Source organism: Vombatus ursinus, unplaced genomic scaffold, assembly GCF_900497805.2.
Source record: "Vombatus ursinus unplaced genomic scaffold, bare-nosed wombat genome assembly UNPS02000749.1, whole genome shotgun sequence".
NCBI classification, from domain to species: domain Eukaryota; kingdom Metazoa; phylum Chordata; class Mammalia; order Diprotodontia; family Vombatidae; genus Vombatus; species Vombatus ursinus.
Genome location: NW_020940527.1, coordinates 18,882,935 through 18,906,158, shown reverse-complemented (window position 1 = coordinate 18,906,158; position 23,224 = coordinate 18,882,935). Strand labels below are relative to the sequence as shown.

The 23,224-nt window shown below is 39.8% G+C and overlaps 1 protein-coding gene across 6 annotated transcripts in view; it reads right to left on the bottom strand.

Moving 5' to 3' along the window:
• Positions 1-5,327: 5,327 nt before the first annotated feature.
• MYO9A (myosin IXA) overlaps positions 5,328-23,224 on the bottom strand; it is a 321,905-nt gene continuing 304,008 nt past the window's right edge. For all 6 annotated transcript variants that reach the window (XM_027859077.1, XM_027859085.1, XM_027859114.1 and 3 more), the window contains 4 exons: positions 22,974-23,097; positions 9,535-9,737; positions 8,408-8,550; positions 5,328-6,905 (listed from right to left, as the gene is read on the bottom strand). In XM_027859077.1, the coding sequence (XP_027714878.1) occupies positions 6,433-6,905; positions 8,408-8,550; positions 9,535-9,737; positions 22,974-23,097 (943 nt within the window). In that variant the 3' untranslated portion in view covers positions 5,328-6,432. The remainder of the gene's footprint in view (positions 6,906-8,407; positions 8,551-9,534; positions 9,738-22,973; positions 23,098-23,224) is intronic.

Sequence of the window (23,224 nt, the reverse complement as noted above, 5' to 3'; positions counted from 1 at the left end):
TGTGTTGTCCTTTTTTCCTCTTCATGTACCAATGTGGACCACCTGGGAAGCCAATCTACACAAAACCTTGGGGTTTGGACTCCCAGTTTCCATTCCAACAAGGCAAACCTAATTCGACTGAATTCAGCACTCATGGAAAATTGTTCAAACCATTTAACACCTCCACTTCCTAATCTGTGCTCCACTCCCTACTCCCTCTCTCCCCTTTCCAATTTCCTTCATCAGCGTTTCCAAATCTTTGTCAAAAGCCATCTGTGAGGCCTCCATGAAGACAAGCCTCTTACACACACAGGAACAACCTCGTTTTACAAAAATGAGCTGAACAGTGATAGGTTTTGTGTCTCTGACGAAGAAATGCTAAAGATCAATCAAAATATTGTGAGAAATCCATTAATGACAACAGTGTTTAGTGAGACACTCCTTTCCAGGCACAGAGAATTTTGTATATGCAGTGTGTTCCATAGGGTGGTCTGAAGAAAGATGGGCTCACAACCCATTATATACTGGAAAGAATAAAGAGGATTGCCTAAGGAGGTACACAGTGAAATACTTGGTGGATGGATGTTTGAATGAAGTCTAATCGAAGAGTACTGACTGACTAAACTCTTTCTTAAACAGCTTTACACTTGATATTCCAGGTTAATTCAACTTATTCAGGCTCTTTGGTGGAATGCCCTATGCCAATTTGAATTTTTCAAAGTATGTCTCATCCCTAATGCTCTAGTCCCCATCAGAATCCTTAGAAAATACACTTTTAGCAAGGAACACAGCATAAATTTGCAGATGTTGTATTCCCAACAAATGAGAGCTCTGTTTCAAAAATAAGGTTTTAATCCTAGCAGAGACTGTCAAGCTACCAAGTCAGAACCTCATATTGCTGGCCATGATCTGTAGCAATGATAGCTTCTGGACTGAAAAGCTTCATTTGTACTACTAAGGAGGAAGTCTATCAGAACACTATCTCTTAGTTGGATTATAGAAGCTTAGTCCAAAGGTACAAATGACTTTTTTTTCTCCCATGCACACTATCATTTACTCTGGTCCCCTTTTAGAAATAGGTTTCCAAACCTAACCTTCCCCTCTTGAAAGCTGATGTATTGTAGACTTGGTGCCCTCATATGTAAATAATAAAAAGGAAACTTTTTGACAAGTTCTGTTTTGTGTTTTTATATCAGTCCAGTTCCCACTTAGATTTCAAAAAGAAGGTCCATTATTTTTCTTCATTAATCAATTAATTTCCCCATAGCTCTCATGGTCCCAGAAAAGGTGTTTTTTAATCATAGGCTTCTTATTAGGGTTATGTTGGAACTGGTACACATTTTCATTTTAGATGAAGAGACCAAATGGAGGCTGGTTACACCCCTTTTCCTAATCTCTCCCCACCAAGTGTAAAGAATAAGCACAGGTGAACATGTCATTCTCCATCTTGGTTATGACAGAATGAAGCCCTTACGTAGTTGGTTTCAGGGATGGGGAACGTAGGCATTATAACCCTCACCCTCCCTCACACTTGAGATCTACCACACCTTCAGGATACACTGTAGGCAGGGTTTTTTCCTTACACACAAATCAACATAACCAGGATGTTATGACAGTTCATGCTTCAGAGTTAAGAGAAAACAAATTGCTCAAGACATTGCTTTGTTAAGCTTTGTTCTTTAATAAGCCAGAAGTTATTTGTTCATAAAGCTGGTTTTGTACAGCCATACAGGATATATTTAAGAAATGACAGAAATTGCACTTTACACATATGAGGCCTCGTTCCCCAAAGGGGGGAAGAAAGGAGAATCTACTGACATGGAATTAGAAAGTGCCCGTTGACTGCATCATGAGCATAATCCAGCTCTGTGGCCAAGGTAAATCATTCTGTGTATATATGCATATATATGCATATATATTTTTCTTTATTTTTAAACAGGTAAAATTTATAGAGTATGACACAGGATAATATATCCCTTTACAATATATACTTTGTTGTTATAATTTACAGTCAGCATACTTATTATAAATTACTTTAAAAATCCATTAAAAATAATATAATAATCCACAGTCCGTGCCCTTTCCCATGGTAACTACAATCACTTGGTACAAAGAGTGTATCTTATTATATGCAAGCCTATTTCTGACCTACCTAAGACAGGACCGGAAAACAGGCATGACAGTTAAATACAGACAGGGAACTTGACAGACGTCTGGAACCTTTGTTCAAAACAGTCACAACGAACAGACCAAAGTGACCCAGGCAAATCTGTTCTTATTAAGACTATCACCCTGTTCTCTTTAAGGACCAATTCAAAGTGGGGATGATGATGGTACTGGGATCATTCCAGTCAAAAGAAGCCATGTGAATGTTTAGAAGCAAGGGAAACCAGAGGACTGATTGCCCAAACTTCTATCACCTAAGGAATTTCATGGCTAGGGTGCTCTCCTTGGCTGGGAGGTAGGAGGGAAATGCAAAGGGAGCAGAAATTCAAAAAATGAAAACAGCAGCAGATGTTCAAAACTTTAAAACGAGGGTGGGTGTGTAAAGAACTTGCTGAGTATCCAGCGAAAAGAAATATCCTACTCTGAGTCTCGAGCCTAATCTAAAATTGCATTGGCTATGAAAACATTCTGAAAACACTGTATATTTTACTTCTGTTTTCCCAGACTGCTGGGGAAAAGGAAAAAACACTTCACACATGGTTTATTTTAAGCTAAATGGGACAGCAGAACTAGAATGGACTTTTTCTCATCTGTTTTCACAGCATTCATGTCCTACCTCCATTACTGGGGACAACAAGGTTTAACTTCTAAGCTGGGAGAAGAGGCGGTGGTGGTGGAGGTGGTGGTGGTAAGAACAGAAGAGCAGACATCCAAGCTGTCAGCAAAGTTCTCACAACTGTTACCTCTGGATATAAAAGGGAGCTGGGTGGCCTTTCAGTTTCTAAAGCTCTAAAGTACCTGCAGGTAGCAACAAAGTTAAAAACAAAACAAAACAGAATTGGTATCAAAATGTTATCTTTCTTCTTTTACTTCTTTAGAAGCTTATTAGTACAGTGGTTAAAGCGGGAGGTATACCAAATGTTCGAAAATTCTCCTTGGATAGTAAATAGGTTATAACTTGAAATGTCACCTCTCAGAATCATGTCTGAAGTTATATTACTACAGTTGGTTTATTTCAGTCTGTCCATCTGGAAATTGATCATATGGTTCCACTAATTTTTTTCCCAAGCTTCCTAAGCATGAGAGAAAGCCAGTGCATGTTGGTGGAGGAGCTGATGTTGATTGGTCTCATATACCAACTACAATGCTGGGATAGAGTTTAAAACCTGGGTTCCTGAATGGGGAAAAGAGGTGGTATGTGTGAAGTCCGCCAAGACATGGATGGGGTTTACATTTTCACCCAACAGTGAACCTGCTCTGCCACTACACCAAAGAAAGAAATCCTTTCAGGATTATAAACAGCGTAGTAAGAATGAATCATTAAAGAAAAAGAAATGTAGGACCATTACTGATGGAGACCGTATTTTCTCATGATAAAATGATCCTAAAATGACATTTCAATTTAATTTTGCCTAATTAATGATCTCTCAATTAAAAAGTAGAAACAAATTTAAAACCAGGCCCTATTATTACTGAAAAATAAAAAAAAAAGTTTTTCTAAGTAGTGATGGCATCACTAACGGCCAACAGTCTTTCCTAGGGAAGATTCCCTTACAGTATGATTCCCTACAGTGAAGCCCTACTTTCCACTCTCTCAAACACCACTCCCTACTAATAATTCTGGTTAGTTATAAAATGACTAGAAATCCAGGATCTGCCAACTGTAGAATAGGTTTTATTTTATTTCATCCAAAATGAAGATTAAGGTCTCTTGGGAAAAAATTGTAAGTTATCTTATTTGCCATTATCCTCTTCTTATAAAGAAACCTGTTACATTCTTGTATAAAATATTAATCTTCTAAAGAAACATGGCTTCAGATGGAAAGACACTGGAACGTCAGCTCCACGTGATTACTCAAGGTCTAGAAGGAGTAATAAAATAATAACTCTCTCTTTCTCTTCAGCACCCAGCTCATAAAGGAGTCCAAAGTTTACAGGGCTTATGAGTAGGGAAGGAAGAGTCAGTCAGGTGAGGTTGGCCCAGGAGGAAAGTGGGTCATTTTTCTCATATGAAAAGATTCCCAAATTTGTTTCCATGGAACCTGATGAGAAAGGATACTCTGTAGGGAGCTTTAAAACATAAGTACTTCTAGAATGATGCTTGGAGAGCCCCCCCCCCGCCCACCCCACCCCAGTTATTACATAATAGAGTTTATTGTTCCCCATCCACCTACCTCCCAAACCTACCTCCAGGAGATTCTGAAAAATTCAAACTTTAAAAATTGTTTTTCTATGGGGATCAAATCTGATATTCAATCATACGGTTATTATACTTTGGAGTCTGAAGTCTTCCTATCCCTAGCAGAGCATGGGAAGTCTATGGTTACCTGTAGCTACCACATGGAATGATGCCCTACATCTACTAGGCCAAAAATGTGTAATCTTTGTTGCACAGTTTATGCATAATCCACTAATGGTATGTTAGTTTTAAATGGTGGTCACAAGGAATGCTGTGCGATGTGAGATACATCTCTGCCTCCCACACCAACTTAGACCAACTCACCCAAAAGGTCTTAATATTCAGTTCATGTAATATTATAATGGTGCTGACTACTGGCATGTCACAAGGCAATGTTAGGAATAAACCAACCCAGACATCAGGTTATAAATGGCAAATTCTCTTTCTCAGAACAGTGCATATGGTAGTTAGACAAACTGCATTAGGAACTTCAAAAAGAATATTTTCACATGTCTCAAGAAAGGGTGTCACAGTTCAGTTAGGTGAGCACACCTTCATTTCTCACTCATTATAAATAGCAAAGACAAGTTTTATAATCTCACAAATGCTAAGGAGCTTAGGACGAGAGCTCATCATGAGGTGTATGGGGACACCCTGTGGTGAAAAAGAATGGCATTACTTTCCCCAAACACAAATCCGAGAGAATCTTGTCTTCAATTCTGATGGCCCATGGTTTCTCCCCTGCTCTTCTCTGTGGAAGATGGTTCCATGAGAAAGAGGTTAGACAGACAGACAGACATACACACACACACACACACACATCTATTTCTGTATGTATGTATGTGTGAATATATATTTATATATATTTACAATAAACTTCAGCAACCAGAATATTAACAAAAATAGCTTCAAGTAGTCTATTTTTTCCATTTGTTTAATACTGATGGTCTGAGGAAAAAGAGAGAAAAGTTAGTTGGGTCACATTTTAAAAACAGTATTTTCCTTTTGGCAGCTTTTTGTAACATTTATTCATGCACTATTGCATATGAATGTTTTGGAAGATATAATTAAAACAGTCACGCTGTTTGTAGTGGGGGTGACTTTCCTGATGATTTTCCAGCAGAGTGTTTATTAATATGTTGTCTCTTGTCTGATGATCACTGGGTAGGGAGCAACACAGAGGGATTATGATGCAGCTTTAAAGTCTGAGGATCACAGATCTGATAAAACATTAAAAAAAATTTAGAGGAACCTGGGAATTGTATGGCTATTGAAAACTCGGCACACTTGTGTATTTGGCGCAAACCAACCAGGAGTCAAACTGGCATTGGTTATTCTGATATCTTAACAAAATAAAATAAAATAAAATTAAATTAATTTCTTCTTTCATTGCATAACCCTATAGTGTGTGAGACATGCTCTGATTGCTTAATGGAAAACAAGAGCTTTTTAATTTTTACTTGACAACAATATGGAGTGCATTATAAATAGTTTGGAGTGAACAGCTCCATTTATTTGTTATAGGTCCTCAGGAAAGTTTAAATCAGCTGCAGCTTCTAAGTACCCCCAAAATATCCAAAGTCTACAGCCTTTGCCTTTAAGGTCAAAAAGAGTGGACCTATTCCTTATAGGTCAACAATCTGTTGGTCCAACAGGCCCACAACACCATGCTGCTTGCCTTTGTGATCTCTGCCTCCCACACCAACTCAGACAGTGGTAGATTATTGGGGAGTGGTTGAGAAGAGGCAAGGGCAAAGCACCCACAGAGGAACTGGCCAAGCTTCTGCAGTTATCTGGACCTCAGTTCAAAGAATAAATCCTGGTAGGTCCTGAGTTCTCCCCAAATTAAGAACAGCTAAGGCCACAGCTAAAACTCTCCCCAACAGGTTTCTGCTAAGCCTATCTGGCTCCTCCTTTCCACTCTCCCACTGGGAGGCTGGGTACCTCCCGGCTAGGAGCAGCTGCTTATGCTCAGGTATGAGGCAGGATAGTTGCTAATGATGATGCCTGTGATGGACGGCTATGGGTGAGCTTCATGACAGGGGAAAACCCCAAAGATGAGATGCTGCCACCACTCTGTGGCAATGAAAGGATGTGTGCCTGCCAGATTAGACCATGTACTCGTTGTTCCCATAAACAATCTGTTGCTGCGCAGCGCCACAGTCAGGGTCCATATTTCTCTTGTGATTTGCTCCTAATGTCCCCTCAGGGAGGTCTTTGGTTTTCTGGGGTGAGTTTTTCACATTCTTGAGTTTTTGTTTGCCCTTTGCAGAGCTGAATGTGCCTCGGCTAATGAACTGAGGCCTGTCCTCCAGGGTCCTGGCCTGGCACAGGGAACCTTCCACTGCTAGCCGGGTCTCAGGGGTCTCACCAACTGAAGCAGCTCGGTAGAAGGGAGATTTGGAATGAATTTGAAACCGCTTTCTGGTCCCATGAGAAGAGGCTGTGTTATATGAAGATAGTGAAGAGATAGCAGAATCCACTGAATCTAGAGACTCCTGTTGTTTTTTCAGATGCCTTCGCAACTTGGTTGATGATTCAGTCTTGGAAGATTTCAGGGAGCTAAGTGCTAAACTTCTCTCTAAGGCAAAAAGAAAAAGACAAAAAAACAGTCAAACAATGCTCATTTTAATGCTAATTTATCACTGTCATGAATAGACTTCAATGCGTACACATTAAAGGTTAGGCAGGGCAGATTTACTGATACACAGGCAAAATCAATAAGGGGATGCCACTCATTTCCTGACTCTTCCAGTTTATAACCTAGGGAGTGCTGCATGTGTCCATGTTGCTAAGAAGGAATTTCCCTCTCCTCCTTTGGCAGTTCAGTGACGTCATCCCCTTTACCCCAGGAACATTTAATTTCCCCCTTAGATATTCTAAATCAGGAATTATTAACCTGGGGCCCAGGAACTTTTTTTTTAAAAAAAATTTTGATAGCTGTATTTCAATATTTCCTTTGTATTCAGATGTATTTTATTTTATGTATTTAAAAACATGATTCAGAGAAGGAATCCACAGGTTTCATCAGACACTGCCAGTGGAGCCAGGACATACAACAAAGATGAAGAGCCCCTACTTTATAAGGTGAGACAAAGACCAAGTCAAAGTATTTGTTGCGCTTGTAGCTTTAAACTATGGCAGAGAGAAACCATTTCCCCTTTAGGACTTGCCCCACAGAAAGTTTAACTGAAGAAATCACAATTTGAAATCTTTAGCACCTAAAAACAGCAGACAGCTCTTTTTGCACAAAGGGGCTGAGAACCTGTTGCCTACCAGGGAAGCTTTTTCTCCCAACGGCTGCTCAGAACCCATCTGGGCTGTCTGTCTGCTTACATTAACGTATGATGTGGGAGACATCAATTCTTTCTTTCTTTTTTTTTTTGGTTGGGCAATGGGGATTAAGTGACTTGTCCAAAGTCACACAGCTAGTAAGTGTTATGTGTCTGAGGCTGGATTTGAACTCAGGTCCTTCTGAATCCAAGGCTGGTGCTCTCTCCATTGTGCCACCTAGCTGCCCCCAGGAGACATCAATTCTATCCCTTTGGGTAACGTGGAAGACCATGAGTTACCCTTTGCTTTGTCACTGCAGTCCTTGGGTCCTCAAGGCTTTATTACTGCTCTGCATCTATGCCCTCTCAACTCTCAGAACCTGTCATATGACCCACTGATACAACCTAAGAACCCTGAGGCCTTGCCATCCCCTCCACTCCTTCATCCTTTCCCTTCTGCTGTAGCAGAACTTCCTTTTATGTGTTGTTTCTCCCAATTAGAACATGAGCTCCTTAAGAGCAGGAACTGTCTTGATTTTATTATTTGGCTCTCCAGTGCTTAGTACTTGGCACACAGTAAATATTTAAATGCTTTTTAAAAATTTATTTGTTCATTCCTAATTCACTGCCCATGAGCACTTCCGGTCCTAAGACTGAGAGGTCATTTCAAACTGGGAAGGATGAGAAAGCTGCAGTTTAAATATCATAGCTGAAAGGAGAAGTCTTGGCCTTATCTCACGTGTTGGGAATCTGTGTCTCTTCAGTGATCAAATACATAGGAAAAAATACATGATCCAACTACCTCATTTACCTGATTTATCAGAGAAAGCTCCTTCAGAGTCAAAGTTCAAATTCTCAGAGCTATCAGCAGTCCCAATAGAGGCTTCAGATTCAAGTGTTTCATCATCTGAAGCCCGGGGCTCCAAGGCAAGCATCTCAAATGTTAATTCTTCCCTGCAAAATCCAATCAGGAAGAGCGTTAGCATACAGGCTGAAGGAAGCTCTAGGAAAAAAGGCCCATGAGATGAGAATACAACTGATACTACCCCATTCACTGTGGTTCAGACAATGAAAAAGACTATTACTCTGAAGCAAAACAACAAATAATAAAGGTTAGGTCCTTTAAATAAGAGGGAAGAGGTGGGGAATGGTTTTCTTTCCTACCCTCCCCACCCCACTCTTATCCAGCCAGGCGCTGGTTAACAGTTGGCAGGCTGTCTTTCTCCCTAATCAGCCTCTTGTTGCTCATAGGACGTGTGTTAATGAGAAGGCCCAGATTTTAGTAGAGTCTGATCTCCGTTCTTCTTGATATAATGGTGCTTCTACTTACTCCTGAGTTTAAGCCCTGATAATAGGTTTACAAACTTGCTGTTCTCTCCTCAGACTTGCTGAATGTTTTGTTCATGTTTAATTGAAAGCCTGCTGAGCAACTGTGGAGGCCAGCAGAGGTGTAAGGAAAGCAGCAGTAAAAGTCAGGACACTTGGGTCCTAGTCTTATTTCTGCCACTGATTAGCTGTGACTGGGCAAGTCAGCTTTCCTGGGCCTGTTTCTTTATCTGTAAAGTTAAGAAATTATACTAAATAATCTCCAAGGTCCTTTTCAGCTCTCAAAAGGTTCCATAGGTCTGATTCCCATGTAGCCAAGTTAATTTTACTGTGTTCCCATTTTACAAATGGAACCCTGACAACCAAATAATCACTTTTAATGCAGGCCAGTTATTTCACCAATGAACCTCAATGGAACGACTCAAAACACATGGCCCAGAGAGAGAAACGAAATGCCGTGCTTGATGTTATAAGAGTCAGGACCAGAACGCAGATCTTGACTCCCATTCCAGGGTTGATTCTACTACCCACCACACAATGTAGGCAGCACTGTCTTCATAGAAGGGCAACATAAAAACAATGTTCTTTTCCCCTCCCACTCTGGAAACTCACTTTTCTTTCTGCAAGTTCTCAATCTGCTCAGTCAACACTCTCTCTTCTTGCTGCATGGCTGCCTGCTGTTGCTCTGTGACATCCATCTCCATGGCTTCCTCATTAGTCACAGTTTCTTCTGGGACTTCAGACATGGAGGGTAGTCGGACAGCAACAGGAGATGATGGACTTGGGTAGTTTCCCTTACGAATACGCCCTTTACCCTGCAGAGAAATACCCATATAAAAAGCTTCATATCTTCACATTCTTTGATCAGAGAGGTTAGGACAATGAGCATGCTTCAGTCCACTGGATGAGTAGAGATAATAAATGCACACAAATCGTCATTGGCAGGGGCCTTAGGATACTAAGACAACATCCACTAAACACAAACATATCGACATTTTATTGCAAGAAACCATGAAAATAACCCTGCAAGAAACCTGAGGGGGTGGAGGGATACTACACACTGGCAGATTTTAAAAAATTCCTTCCCTTAATTATCTAAATACCCATATGCCCCACATGAAAGTTATCACAGTGTACTAGCAAAGTATAACCCATCATGGTTATGGTACAATATATAATGGGTATAAAGGTATTCATCTTCAGTATAAAATCCTATCTACATCAAGAAAAGTGCTCCCTTAGAAAGTGGATGCCTTTTTCTATAACTTATGAAAACATACTGGAGGGGAATCATAGGGAAGAGAGCATAATTATGACATCTGTAAGCTTCTTACACTCACTTTGAATTTGTCTTGGCTAACAATGGAATGCTCTTGACTCCATATGTTTTTATGTACATACATACTCACAATGGTGAAATGCAACAGGATTGTGGTTGTTTTTGTTAGGGAAATGAAGGAAGACAGATTCATCTTAGAAATAGACATTATCTTTGTTTCCCTTCACTGCCTTCCCCACCCTTGTTTGAGTTTGCAGTGGGGAATGAGCATAGGAAGTGTTTTTGTTGGTCTACGGTAATGACATATCAGTTCACTTCAATGCAGATGAATAGAAACAAAAGAAGAAATTACATGAGGACTTCATTTTTACTTCTAGTTTCCTGGGGGTGAACCTGTGACTAAGAAGTTAAAAATTTTTTTAGACAAGAACCAGAAACAGTAGAATGCACTAATTTGCTTAATCCAATTATTTTATTTTTTAAGTATTTGTTACATTAAGGGCACTATGCTAAATGTGGGGATACAAAAATGAAAAACAAAGGTCCTGTCCTCTAGTTGACAGCATAATGCATAAGAATGATACAAGGTAGAATGTGTTAAGGGCAAAGAATTGGTCTAGCCAAAGTGATAAAAAAAATATCAGGAAAGAAAGATCACTTGCATCACAAAATATGTGGGTGTAACACTTTGGGAGATTCAACAAAGAGAGAACCAAGCTGAATTTATATTGCAATAAATTGGGGAATGAAGGAAGGCAATCTGATTACCTGTTACAATTACATAAAAACATGGTGTTAGACTACCTTGCAGCCTGCTAGAATCAAGTTATTAAACCCTGGGCTGATTTTTGAGTCATTCTGGATCCCTAAAACCATCACCAAAGAGCACAGGGCTAGCTACAGACACACAGTTACATAATGAGAAAGTTTCTAAGTCACGTAAGAGACAACTCCAGCACTAAACCTTCAAGTATTGGGTCTACAACACAGTAAGGCCTTGTATTTGTAAAGAACCACCTAACAAGGCTAATGGAAAAAGGTTAAAGGAGTTTTTAGGTCTGGAAGCTCAGGCCAACCTTGAACAGGCTTGGTAGCATCTTTTTTCATGGGGAAAGGGCTCTGGCAAAGACTGGAGAACAGTTCCAATTTACCAGAGCCTTGTCCTTGTGTTCTTTTAATAAACTCAGGGATCCAAATAGATTTGTTTCCCTGAAATAAATATTTCACCAGAACGTATGGGTTTCCAAGGGGATGTTTATTCTGCAATCAGTGCAAAGCTGAGTAGCTAATTCAGTTCTTAAAAAGTTAGATTTTGTCAGGCCTCAGACACATAACACTTACTAGCTGTGTGACTCTGGGCAAGTCACTTAACCCCAATTGCCTCGCCAAAAAAAACAGAAAACAAAAAGTTAGATTTTGTTACTTTAGCAGATAAATTCTGTCGGCTGGGCTTAAGAATATCTGTATAATAAAAGCACTGCACTTTTCCCTCAGAGTCCCTAGAATCATGTGCCATTCATTCTTTGATCCAACAAATATTTATTGAGCTTCCCCTCCAAGGTTACCTTCCATCTAGTCTACATGTTTGTTATGTGTATCTCTTTCTAGCTAGAAAGCTTTATGTGTGCATGTTGTCTCTACCAATAGAACATAAACTCCATGAAGGCAGGGACTTTTTTGCCTTTGCCTTTGTATTCTTGCCACTTAGCAAAGTGCTTGGCACATAGCAGGTGCTTAATAAAGGCTTGCTAACTGATTAGTCTGTGCCAGATGCTTGGGACAGAAAGACAAAACAGTCTCTGACTTTAAGAAGCTATCATTTGTTTGGGGGCAAATAGCATGTCCACAGGTAAGCACATACAACTAGGTACAAAGAGATTCTAGGGTCCCAGCTTCAGCAGATGGGATTAGTTATCTAAGAAAAAATTCTTATCTGCGACCAGGAAGTTTCCTCATCCCCTCAAAGAAGAGGAATAAAAGACCCCGACAAGCTTAACCAGAAGTGAAATACCATCATGAATGCCATTATTGCAGCAGCGCTGTGACAGTGACATCAAGGTCACTGGAGAATATCTTCGGTACACTCAATCATCTTTCCCTGATTTGTTTTTCTTTGAGCAACAATGTCAATACTTACCTCACTCTGTAATATATAATATACAAAAAGTCTAAAGAAATCCATTAATAACCTTTGAGGCTAATTTGGTGATTAGGCCAGCCAACAGTCAGTAAGCCCAGCGCTAGGCCTTGGGATCAACAGCATGACATGGTTCTCCCCTTCACAGTCTAGGCAATGGACACTACACCAATAAAGATCGATGATGTAGAAAAATACAAAGATAGAAACAAAGTGCTAAGTGAGGTCCAGAAGGAAGTGATATTATTGATAATGGGGATCAGAGAAAACTTCAAGGAAGAGATGGAATATGAACTGGGTTTTAAAGAATGGGGAGGGATTCAAAAGAGGGAAAGGGAGAAGGAAGAAAAGCCTTTTACTTTCAGACAGGTACAGCAGCACTTGGGCCATAGGAAAACACAGTAAAGGTAACTCACTATGCTGGGTGACCTCAAAGATTTTCAGATTGAGTATCAGACACTGACATATTTTTCTCTTATAAAGCCAATCAGGGGAGCATAAAATGGCAGCAGGATAGGCAGAATTGCAGAATCAATGGAGATACATTATTCCTTACTATCTGGTTCTAATCCAGATGTTAACAGCTAAATGAAGAAGCATACCTCTAGCTTCAGGAAGATTTTATTCAAATCCTTTTAAGTGGAAAATTAATAACTTACCTCATTTTTTTCCTTCTTAAATGATTTACATATATCCCCTCCTTTCTCTAAGAGTTTCACTTTAGAGTGAAAGGGATCAGGTGTCAAGGTTTACAAATAAGTTGCTTAAATGTTCTTAGTGGCCTTTATTTGAACCTGGCTTCCAGCCATGTACTTAATCTCTGAATGGTGACAATTTGACCAGCGGGGGATAAATTTTCAAAAAATTCATCTTAATTTATAAACTGGAACCCAGAAAATGCTTACATTTAAAAAGGAAGAGGGAATTTCTGTATTTTCAGAGCAAGAATGTCTATTCTAAGGTGGTGTTTCTGAAGGCCTATTCCTTTTCTTTCAGAGAAAATAACTCTTTCCCTAACATCTCAGTATTCCTGATGAGATCTGAAGGTTCTAAGTGCTGATAGGAAGGATAACTCCAACATTTTTCCTGTTTAGAGTCTCCTAAAAATAATATTTCAATGTATGTCTGATTTCATTGATGTGGATGCTTTTCTCCAATTGATGCTGATAACAACTCATTTAGACTTTCTCATTGTGTGACATCTTGTCCACGCCCTTTTACAGATCTTCCAAAGGAAGGCAACCACACATCCTCTAGCTATCTTAATTCACATAGGTAGCATTACAAAAGCTGCCCTGCATTATCCCTTCATATCTCTCACTCTCCACTATATTACCAGCTCATCTATTTAAGTCTGATCATATATCTCTATGTTATGTTTTATACTACTTTGTGTGTGCGGTTTACTGCTGGCAATATGCCACTGCCACCTCTTTATACCCAATGTGTGCCCTTTGGATGGTCACATTTGGATTCCTCAATAGTGTAAAACAAACAACCTTTCCAGCCTTATTGGACATTACTCCTCTTCCCACACTGTGATGCAGCCACGTTGGCCCTTTCTCCATTCCTCACACAACAGTCTATCTCCCAACTCTGGCCTTTACATTGGCTATCCCCTTGTTCTAGAATGTATCCAGTCCTTCACTTAACTTGGCTTTACAGAAGCCCACTCAGCCAACGAGCTGTAGCTCAGGCAGCATTTATGCATGAAGTCTTTCTTATGTAAGAATATAATTATATTATTCTTATAGGAGCAATAGGAAACCAGTGGGGTTGGGTGAAAAAGTCACATGGTCAGATCTATGCTTAAGGAAAACTACTTTGAAAGAACTTTGTTGGGTGAGAGACAGGGAGACCAATTAGGAAGCTGTTGAAATAATTTAAGCAAGAGGTGATAAGGGCTTGAACTGGAAGGCAGTTCTAAATAGAGAGAAGGGGTTAGATAGAATAGATGTTGTAAAGGTAGAAATGGTAAGATTTGGCAAATGAATAACAGCCATATGGAGTGAAGGAGAGTGAAAAGCCTACAAAATAGTGAGATGAGGAACCCGAGACACTGGACGGACACTGGAGCCTTCTGTACCAACAGGGAAGTCTGGAAGAAGGAGGGTTTAGGGCAGGCCTGCACAACCTGCAGCCTGCGGGCAGCTCACAGCCCACGGGCTTACCAAAGAATTTCGGGAGGCTCATGAAAAATGTAGAGGATATTTTTCAAGGGCTGCCTGAAATCCTCTGGCAGGCCGCAAGCAGCCCGTGGGCCGCAGGTTGTGCAGGCCTGGGTTAGGGAGAAAGAAATAGTTCAGTTTGGGATATGTTTAGTTTAAGATTATCTCTAGCATATCTAGTTTCAAATGTACAATAGGCATTTGGTGCAGTGGGACTGAAGCTTGGGGAAGAGACCATGACAGGATGTATAAATCTGGGGAGGAGAGGGGGAGGGGAGAGATCATGTACATAGACATAATTAAACTCATTGGGAGGTAACTGTGTTATCAAGAAAGGGAAGAGAAGGAGAAAAGAACCTAGGACAGAGCCTGGGAAATACAGGTGGACTAAGAAGGATCATCTAGACAAGTTGGAGGTGAACAAAGAGACAGCATGTCACAAAAATCCTGAGAAGAAAGATTATTCAGAGGAAGACAGTGGCCAGTACAGTCAAATGCAGCAGATAGGTTGTGATGGATTAGGACTAAAAAAAGACCATTAGATGTGGCAATTAAGAGATCACTGGAAATGTTGGAGAGAATGGTTTCAATTGAGTGATGAGGAAGGAAGCCAGACTTCAAAGGAATGGGGGATGAGAGTAGAGGAGAGTAGAGGCAGTGAGTGCAGGTAACTTTTTCAACAAGTATGGCTAAGAAAGGAAAGAGAAGTGAAGGACTCAAAGTGCAGAAGAGGCTGTAGACTTTTGGATGTGGCCATTATGTAGATTTGCTTTGCTTGGTTATGCTCATTTGTTATAAGTTTTTTCTCTTTTCTTTTTTAATCTGGGGTGAGGTAGAGGGGGTGACAAAGGGATTAAAGGGTCATTGAAACTTTTTTTTTTTAAAGATACAAAAGAGAAAAGAAGGCAATTCAGGAGGAACAAAGACAAGCAGGACAGTTTTCAAAGTAATACATGGAATTTATTATATATATGTATAATATGTATTTTTAAAAGCAAGTGACATGAAATGGAGACTGGTGGTTTCAAATACAATCCTTTTTGTGTTGTGAGATAAATACATATATATATGTGTATACATATGTCTATGTGTGTATATATATATACATATAAATATATATATGGAAATGCTTATTTTTGGGGGTATTTAAGTTTGGAATAAAAATTTTTCAAAGCAAAACTTTATGGTACTGTATGCCTTTATCAAAAATATAAAGATATGTAATGTGCTGAGAGTCTGTGTTTTCATTCCTGCAGCCCCCCTGTCTGTAATTCATTCATATGGCATAGCTGCTTTGTGTACATATCTATCTTCTTGATTCCAAGCTCCTTAAAGGAAGGAAGAAACAATTGCTCTAAAGGGAGGTCTGAGCTGAGTAGTTTCTCTTTTCTCTGGGACTACTACTACTTGCTCTCTTGCCTCCTGTTTCACCAATGCCCTCTTGAAAGATCAAACAACTTTTGGGCACCACCATTTGAACCTCAGAGAGGCTCTCTAGTCAAAACCTCTCTAGTCAAAACGCTTGCAGAAACTGAGCATAAGTGAGGCATAGCCAGATTTGAGGGAGCTCTAGAGAATGTTAGTTTTAGTGACAGGTAGGCACTCATGGTGCTGAGGTGGGAAGGGACAGAAAGGAGGCAGGCAAACCAAGATGGTAGTAGGAAGGGGAGATCACGGCAAACGTTTTGAAGAAGATTCCCTCCCTGGGCACCACATGGTAAAAAAAGACTGGAATATAGCAGATGGAGAGTGGAGGCTTACACAATGTGGCCACCTTTACCTGCTGCCCATACACATACCCTTAACGCCCCCAACTTCATTGGTGGCCTTATGTGTACCATACTACACTGTTTTGAGAACTAGAACATTTTAACTTTTTTTCTTGCAGCACTTTAATTCCAATATTAACTCTTTTTTTTTTTTTTTTTTTTGGTTAGGCAATGGAGTTAAGTGACTTGCCCAGGGTCACACAGCTAGTAAGTGTTATATGTCTAAGGCCGGATTTGAACTCAGATCCTCCTGCATCCAGGGACGGTGCTCTATCCACTGTGCCATCTAGCTGCCCCCCAATATTAACTCTTTGTAAGAAAAGGTAGGCATGTGTGTGAGAGTGTGTGTGCGTGTGTTTGTGGTGGGGGTGTGGGGATGTTATTTTCATTGTGTAAGAAAACTGACCCTTGGAGATGAGAAGTGACTTGCCAAAGACCAAACACAATTAAGTGGCAGTGCTGGCACTAGGCCCCTGGGCCACTATTTTTCCCACTACACCACAATGTCTCATAAATGTGGCACTTAAATACAGAAGCTTTTTAATTAATGTGTCCTTTTAAATTCAAGGAATTTTCAGTCAACAAGCATTTTTGTAAGTGCCTAATATTTACAAGGCACTGGAGGGGGTGTGCGTGTGGTTGGTTATAAAGATAAATAAGATGTTGTCTTACTTATAAGCATATAAATTTTCAAGGAAGGGTAGGATCTAATTTGGGTGAGAAGACAGGCACACCCAAAACTATGACACAAGTAATGCCTAGATGAAGTATTCTAAACAAGGTTTTGTGAGAGACTTGAGGAAGGTGTATTGGCAGAGGGTGGGAGATTAAAAGCAGGCTTCACTAAATAAATAGCAATAACCTCAAAAGATAAATACAGGAGAAAAAGAGGGACTGAATCAAGCTCTGGAGATATGGTAAACAGAGGAAGAAGCAAATGGATAAAATTGGGGAATGGAAAGTAGTCGTGTTTAGTTGAAGTGAAGAATATCTAAAGGGGTGTAACATTAGATGAGGCTGGAAAAGTGGGCTGGTGCCAGGTTGCAGAAGGTCTTTAATGCCAAGCTAAGGAGTTCTGTAGATCACAGGGAATCATTGAGGGTGTTTCAAGAGAATGATATGATTCATCTGTGAATTAAGAAAATTATTTGTGTGAAGAATGAATGTGTAGTGTAGAGGAGATGAAGGCCTGAACTAGGGTGGTAATAGTGGAAACAGAAATGAGGGGAGGAATATGAAAGTCATTAAAGAGTTATTGGTGGTTCATTAGATTGGGGGTAGCACGGAGAAAAGGAAAAGTAAAAGATGATGACAAGGTTTCTATCCTTAACAAAGAGAAAAATAGGGGTATCATTAATAGAAATAGGGAAGTTATGAGGAAAGAGAGGCTTTAAGGTAAAGATAATGAGCTAATCTGGGAATGAAGTACCTTCATGAATGATACTATAGTGAAAAATAACCATATAAATCTACATAAATCACAAGAATAAGACCTGCTGTTTACAAGGTAAGTGGGTATTTAGGATACAAAACTCAAACCCTTACTTCCAACTCTGTTCCAAACTGCACAGGGGATTTATAATCATAATCCTATTTCCCAGATGTATACTAGTAACATAAGAGGTGATGAGTGAAACTTACTCTGCATCTTTTCCGGGGTTAGAGGCTCTCCATTTATAGAGGTGGCACAATTTCTACTAGACAAAGATTCTGATTCTTTGCATAGGGATGAAAGGAAATTAACTAGTGCTAACCAGATTTTTCTAACCAACCTGTGGTTTTCCACCCCCCACCCTGCTTCCCTTTTAATTTCACAGGGATATTATTTTGAAGAACTTGTTCCCTTTCTAGCTGCTGGTGAAACGGATAAGACTGGAAAGAACAGAAGTCCCCCAGGAAAAATAGAACAGGGACAGCTTCTTCTCAACCAAGGCTGAAGAATGGTTATCTTCCTCATATTCTTTCACAATTGAGTTTAAATCTTTACCTTCAACTATAAGACTAGAGGGAAAGTTTCTTCCCCTTTCATTTCAGGCTGGTGAAATAAATGACTGCTATCTTTAGACACCATCAGCATCCTTCCTGAACTCTTCTCTGCTCCACCAACAATCAGTCAGTCAGTCAACCAGCATTTGTTAAGTACCTATGTACCAGGCACTATGATAAGATATTTGGATTATAAGAACAAAAATCAAACAGTCCCTGCCTTGGAGAAGCTTATGTTCTACGGGGGAAGATAATACGTACTTATAAAAGTAGATACAAGATGTCTAGAAAATAAATAAAAGGTAACTTTTTTTCTTAGGGAGGGTGAGGTACTAACAGTTGGTAGGGGAAAGGCTTCATGTAGAAGCTAAGTGTTTGAGCTAAGCTTTGAAAGAAATTAGGGAAGCTAAGGGGTGGCTGTGAGGAAGGAGTACATTTCAGGTACAGGGGACAGCCTATACTAAGGCATGGAGAAAGGAGAAGAAATAAGATGGAGTAAGGACAGTTTGTTTGGACCTGATGGCAGCTATTGAAATTGTAGGCATAGATGAAACATACTACAGTGACAAACAAACATTTTTTAAACTTCTTAGTTTTTCCCCTTTACTTGAAAGTGTATTATAGTGATTTATAGTGTTTAATTTTTAAAATGAAATTACATAATTTCAAATTAAAATTCAGAGTGCAGAATTATCCTTTATTTTTAAAAATCAGTAGAATTAAATCTAGTTTATCTGATTTGTACAAGTCAATTTTCTTTGAAAACTGAGGGTTATTCAATTAACTGTAGTCCCTTCTTCTCTGCCATAATATAGTATAAAAATATCAAGGAAGCTAATTAAGTTTAGTAGAAAATAGCTAAATTTTCTGAGATTAATATGTAATTTTAAAAAATCACTTTTGCCTAATCAACTGTCCCTGGCAAATCATGCTTAATTATTTTAATATGATTTGAAACTGTATAGTTTAAATCAATGGCTGACTCACTTTTTCCCCAAAGTGGTTCCCAGGAAGGAAAGTACTGAGTTAGTCCATATCTACTGTATCCTTGTTGAGAAAATGGCTCAGCCTGTCATCCCGTGTCCTCTGCGGCTCACAGTTCTTCACAGATGCTGTGTAGTATTTGTAGGAAAGCTATGAGAATTCTTTTTCAGACCCATCAGTGACCAATACTGGTAGCAGCCTCTCTAACTCTCAACTAAGGTTTCAAAAACAGGACAAGACTAGGGCCATCAAGAGTTTTTTGAGAAGAGTTTAGGAATTAGAGAGACAAGGGGAAGAAGAAAAGCCCGAAGGACAAGAAAAATGAGCAAGTAGAGATGGTATAGGTGAGGCTGCAATCTGCTTCCTAGAAACTGATGCATCTCCTATTTTTCTTACCTTGCCCTTCCAATATAACCTTCCTTTCCCTCTCCATCTGCTGCCTGTGGTCTTGATCCTTCCATCACTAAGCCAGGATTTGACACTTTGGTTCTCAAAAGAAGCCTTGTACCTTGCTCAACTTTCTTCATATAAAGCAAAGCCAGGAAATCTCAGTGAATCTATGGGGCAGGCAATTGGGTAGAGAATGGGAAAAGCCCTGCATTTGGAGTTGCAGACAGGAGTCATGACTATGCTCCTGCACTTAACAACCTAACCTCTCTTGGTTAAACTGAACCTTTTTTCATTTGTAAAAGGGTTGGGCTGGATGATTTTCCAAGGTCCTTTCCAGCACTAAATCTATGATCCTATGAAATAATCTACCTGGGAAAAGACCTTAAAATTGTAGCTTACTTCAATGACATTTCCCCCTCCAAAACTATCAGAACTTATCTTTTATCCTTATTTAAAAAATGACATTATAGTATATTATTATGGTCTGTAGGTATGGACAGAAGATCCAAAGGAATCAATGACCTTTTAATTCTGTGAATGCATTAAACTTTCTACCTTTTGATGGACTCCTGTAGTAAATATCCAGAGAGTGAATTGCTGGTTTCAACTTTCACTTTGAGACTTTTGGTCTTAAGCTCCTGCTAAAATAAATAGGCAGAAGGTTCTCTGTTGAAATGAACCTTGTCTACTACGTGGTATTTTTACTCTTTCCACTTCATTGTCTATCTACTTTCTCTGTAGAAACAGTTACGGGCCAGGGGCTCTAAAGCCCATCTGTAGGCCTAGAGATGAAGGAATACAAAAATCTGAATAAAGTCTAATGCCCAAGCCTAGAGCCATACCATCCATCTGTTCATTCTGGTCTAACTTGTTGAGTGAAATCTTTGTCGTTCTAATTGTTAGCCTAGTTTTCAGGTACTTTTTAGCTCTAATGAAAGGAAATCAGAGCCCTATCCCCCAGTCTTGGAAGGAATTATCAAGACCCAAAGATCAAGGGCTCTGTCAATGTTTCCTATTGTGATAGCAAAGGGGTTGGTGGTAAGAGGAATCTGGAGCAAGGGATCCAATGGCAGCAATGCTTGCTAAAAAGTTTATTTCTATCCTTTTATAGTTTTCAACTTCTGGATTTAATATCTATCAATTTCCATCAAACAGTCATTCAGTTGTTCTTCAGTTGTGTCCAACTCTCCATGACCCCATCTGGGGTTTTCTTGGCAGAGATACTAGAGTGGTTTGCCATTTCCTTTTCCAGATGAGGAATTGAGGCAAACAGGGTTAAGTGACTTGCCAAGGGTCACACAGCTAATAAGTGTCTGAGACTGAATTTGAACTCATGAAGATAAATTTTCCTGATTCCAAGCCCAGTGCTCTCTTTTTATCCACTGTGCCACCGAGCAGCCCTTCAGCAAACAGACAAAATGAATAGACGGATTTTATTCAATAGCACCATATATAGGAGAGTAAAAAAACAAGAGAGGACCTAGAGAACCTAGAAAAAGATGGGCAGACAACATAGGAGGTGTGAAAAGGGAACAAGAATGGAATCGTGTAAAAGTAAGACTAAAGGAAAAAGCAAAAGGTAAAGAGGAAAACCAGTTGATTAGAGAACACTTTCTTTCTCTGTAAGGCAAAGATGCAAAAAAGATATTCTGGCCACGTGAAAGTCTCTCAAACTAGGGACGTTTAAGTTATTTTGGAGAGTGGTTCATACCCATTGTAAAGGAGCAGGGGAGTCTGACAGACTGTGAAGCTGGTCTAAGTGCCAGCCCCCATTCCTGCTTGTCAGAGCCCTAATCATCCTTTACAGGAGACCTTGCCTTGCTAAAGGGTGAGAATGGGGGCTGAGGATGAGGCCGAGGCCTAGGGCTGCACATGACATGGGGACAATCATGAATGATGACCAAGCAGTACAGCTCCTAGATGAGTGACATGCAAGGATGTAATGCGGCCGTGATACACTACAACATGTTTAATACATACCGGGATTGAATTGCGGGTTATGCTCATAAATCTAACTGCAATGAGTACAGGTTTCTGGATTAGAAAGGACATGAAAAGGAAAGCAGAAGGTTAGAGTACACGTCATTCCCCCTCTAAGAGAATGTTTAATCTCTGAATGTGATGGATCCATCATCTCTTTGCAGTACCAGCAACAAAGCACAGCTGGGCCAGATGGTCTGCAAAGTGACTATTGCATTGGAAAGGTGTTTCCCCTTTATAATTGCTTTGTCCTAGCTAGGACTCTTAAAGCAGTGCTCCTGAAAGAAGAGCAGGCCTCAGAAATGGCTTCACTCTTCAATGCAACTTCTGCTCAGTTTCCATGACATAAATTTGGATGGTGTCCTGGGATCAGCCAACCTTGTCTATTTTGTTGTTACGAGAAAGCACATGCAGATGTTTGTGCATTCAATAAATATGTATTGAGCACTCAGAGCACTCAGTGGGAGAGGAAATGGATCTAATTCAATACCAACCCAAGCAATGATTGTGAAGCTGTGGAAGAGGGAGTGATGTTTATTGCCTCCCCCCACTAAAGTGGGGTTAGAATGGGGAACAAATTGGCTTTACTTGTAGTGACATCAAATACCTTTGGGAAACAAACTGTGGGTGATGGGATTAGCCTGATTATCATCATAAATGGTTTATTTTGAAGCTGGTTAGACATGCTGAAAAATGGAAGGGTGTATGGAAACCCCAGGCTCAAAGCTTTAATCTAGGGGAAGGGCAGTTCATTTTTTAGATTCTGTGATTTTTTAATGGGTAGGAATGAGATTTTCTGTGCCTCATTAGAGATCCCAGAGGCAGGTGTCTAATAAGAAGTCACACAAAAAGAAAAAATTAATCCCAGGATATATCATACTGTACTCAGTGTACTAACACATCAAAATTGTAAAAGAAACTTGAATTGTCTTAGAAGGTACTTTAAAAAATAAGAGCAATAAACATCAAGTTCTCACTCAACACATAAGAATCTTTGCTAGAACTGTTCAAAGTGACATTCCTGGGATCAGACCCTGGGAAGGAAGTATAGGGAACATTTAGGTAGGTTAGTTTTCTGAAAACAAGAAGAGAACAGAGCTGATTTACAGCCTTCACCTTTTTATCTTAAGACTAACATACAAGTCTTGCCCACTTTATGCAAAGCTAACTCAAGAGAAAAAGTTAAGATGTCTTCAAGCCTAAGGCATTTATAGAAATAACTTTTTTTTAATAGTAGAGGTTAACTTAGAGCTCACTGAGGAGGATTCAGATAACTCTCTGAATCTTCTTTTTTTCACTTGAGAGAACCCACAATGTATACAACTATCCCTGAGACTGCAGTGTTGCCTACATCTCACCATTGATCGTCGGATCAGGGACAGCCTGGTCTTAGCCTTGTTCTCAGCAAACTCCAAGCTGTTGATGTCTTTGAGACGGGCCTTATATTTATTCATCTGTTCCACAACAATCAGCTCTACACAGCTAGAAAAAGAAGAGATGAAAGTATAATTAAAAGCTCAAGGTCAGTCACGTTGGAGTGAAGCAGGACTTGGGGCCAGTTTTTCGTGAGGTACAAGAATGGGGCTTGGAAGGAGTGGTTCTAGTAATA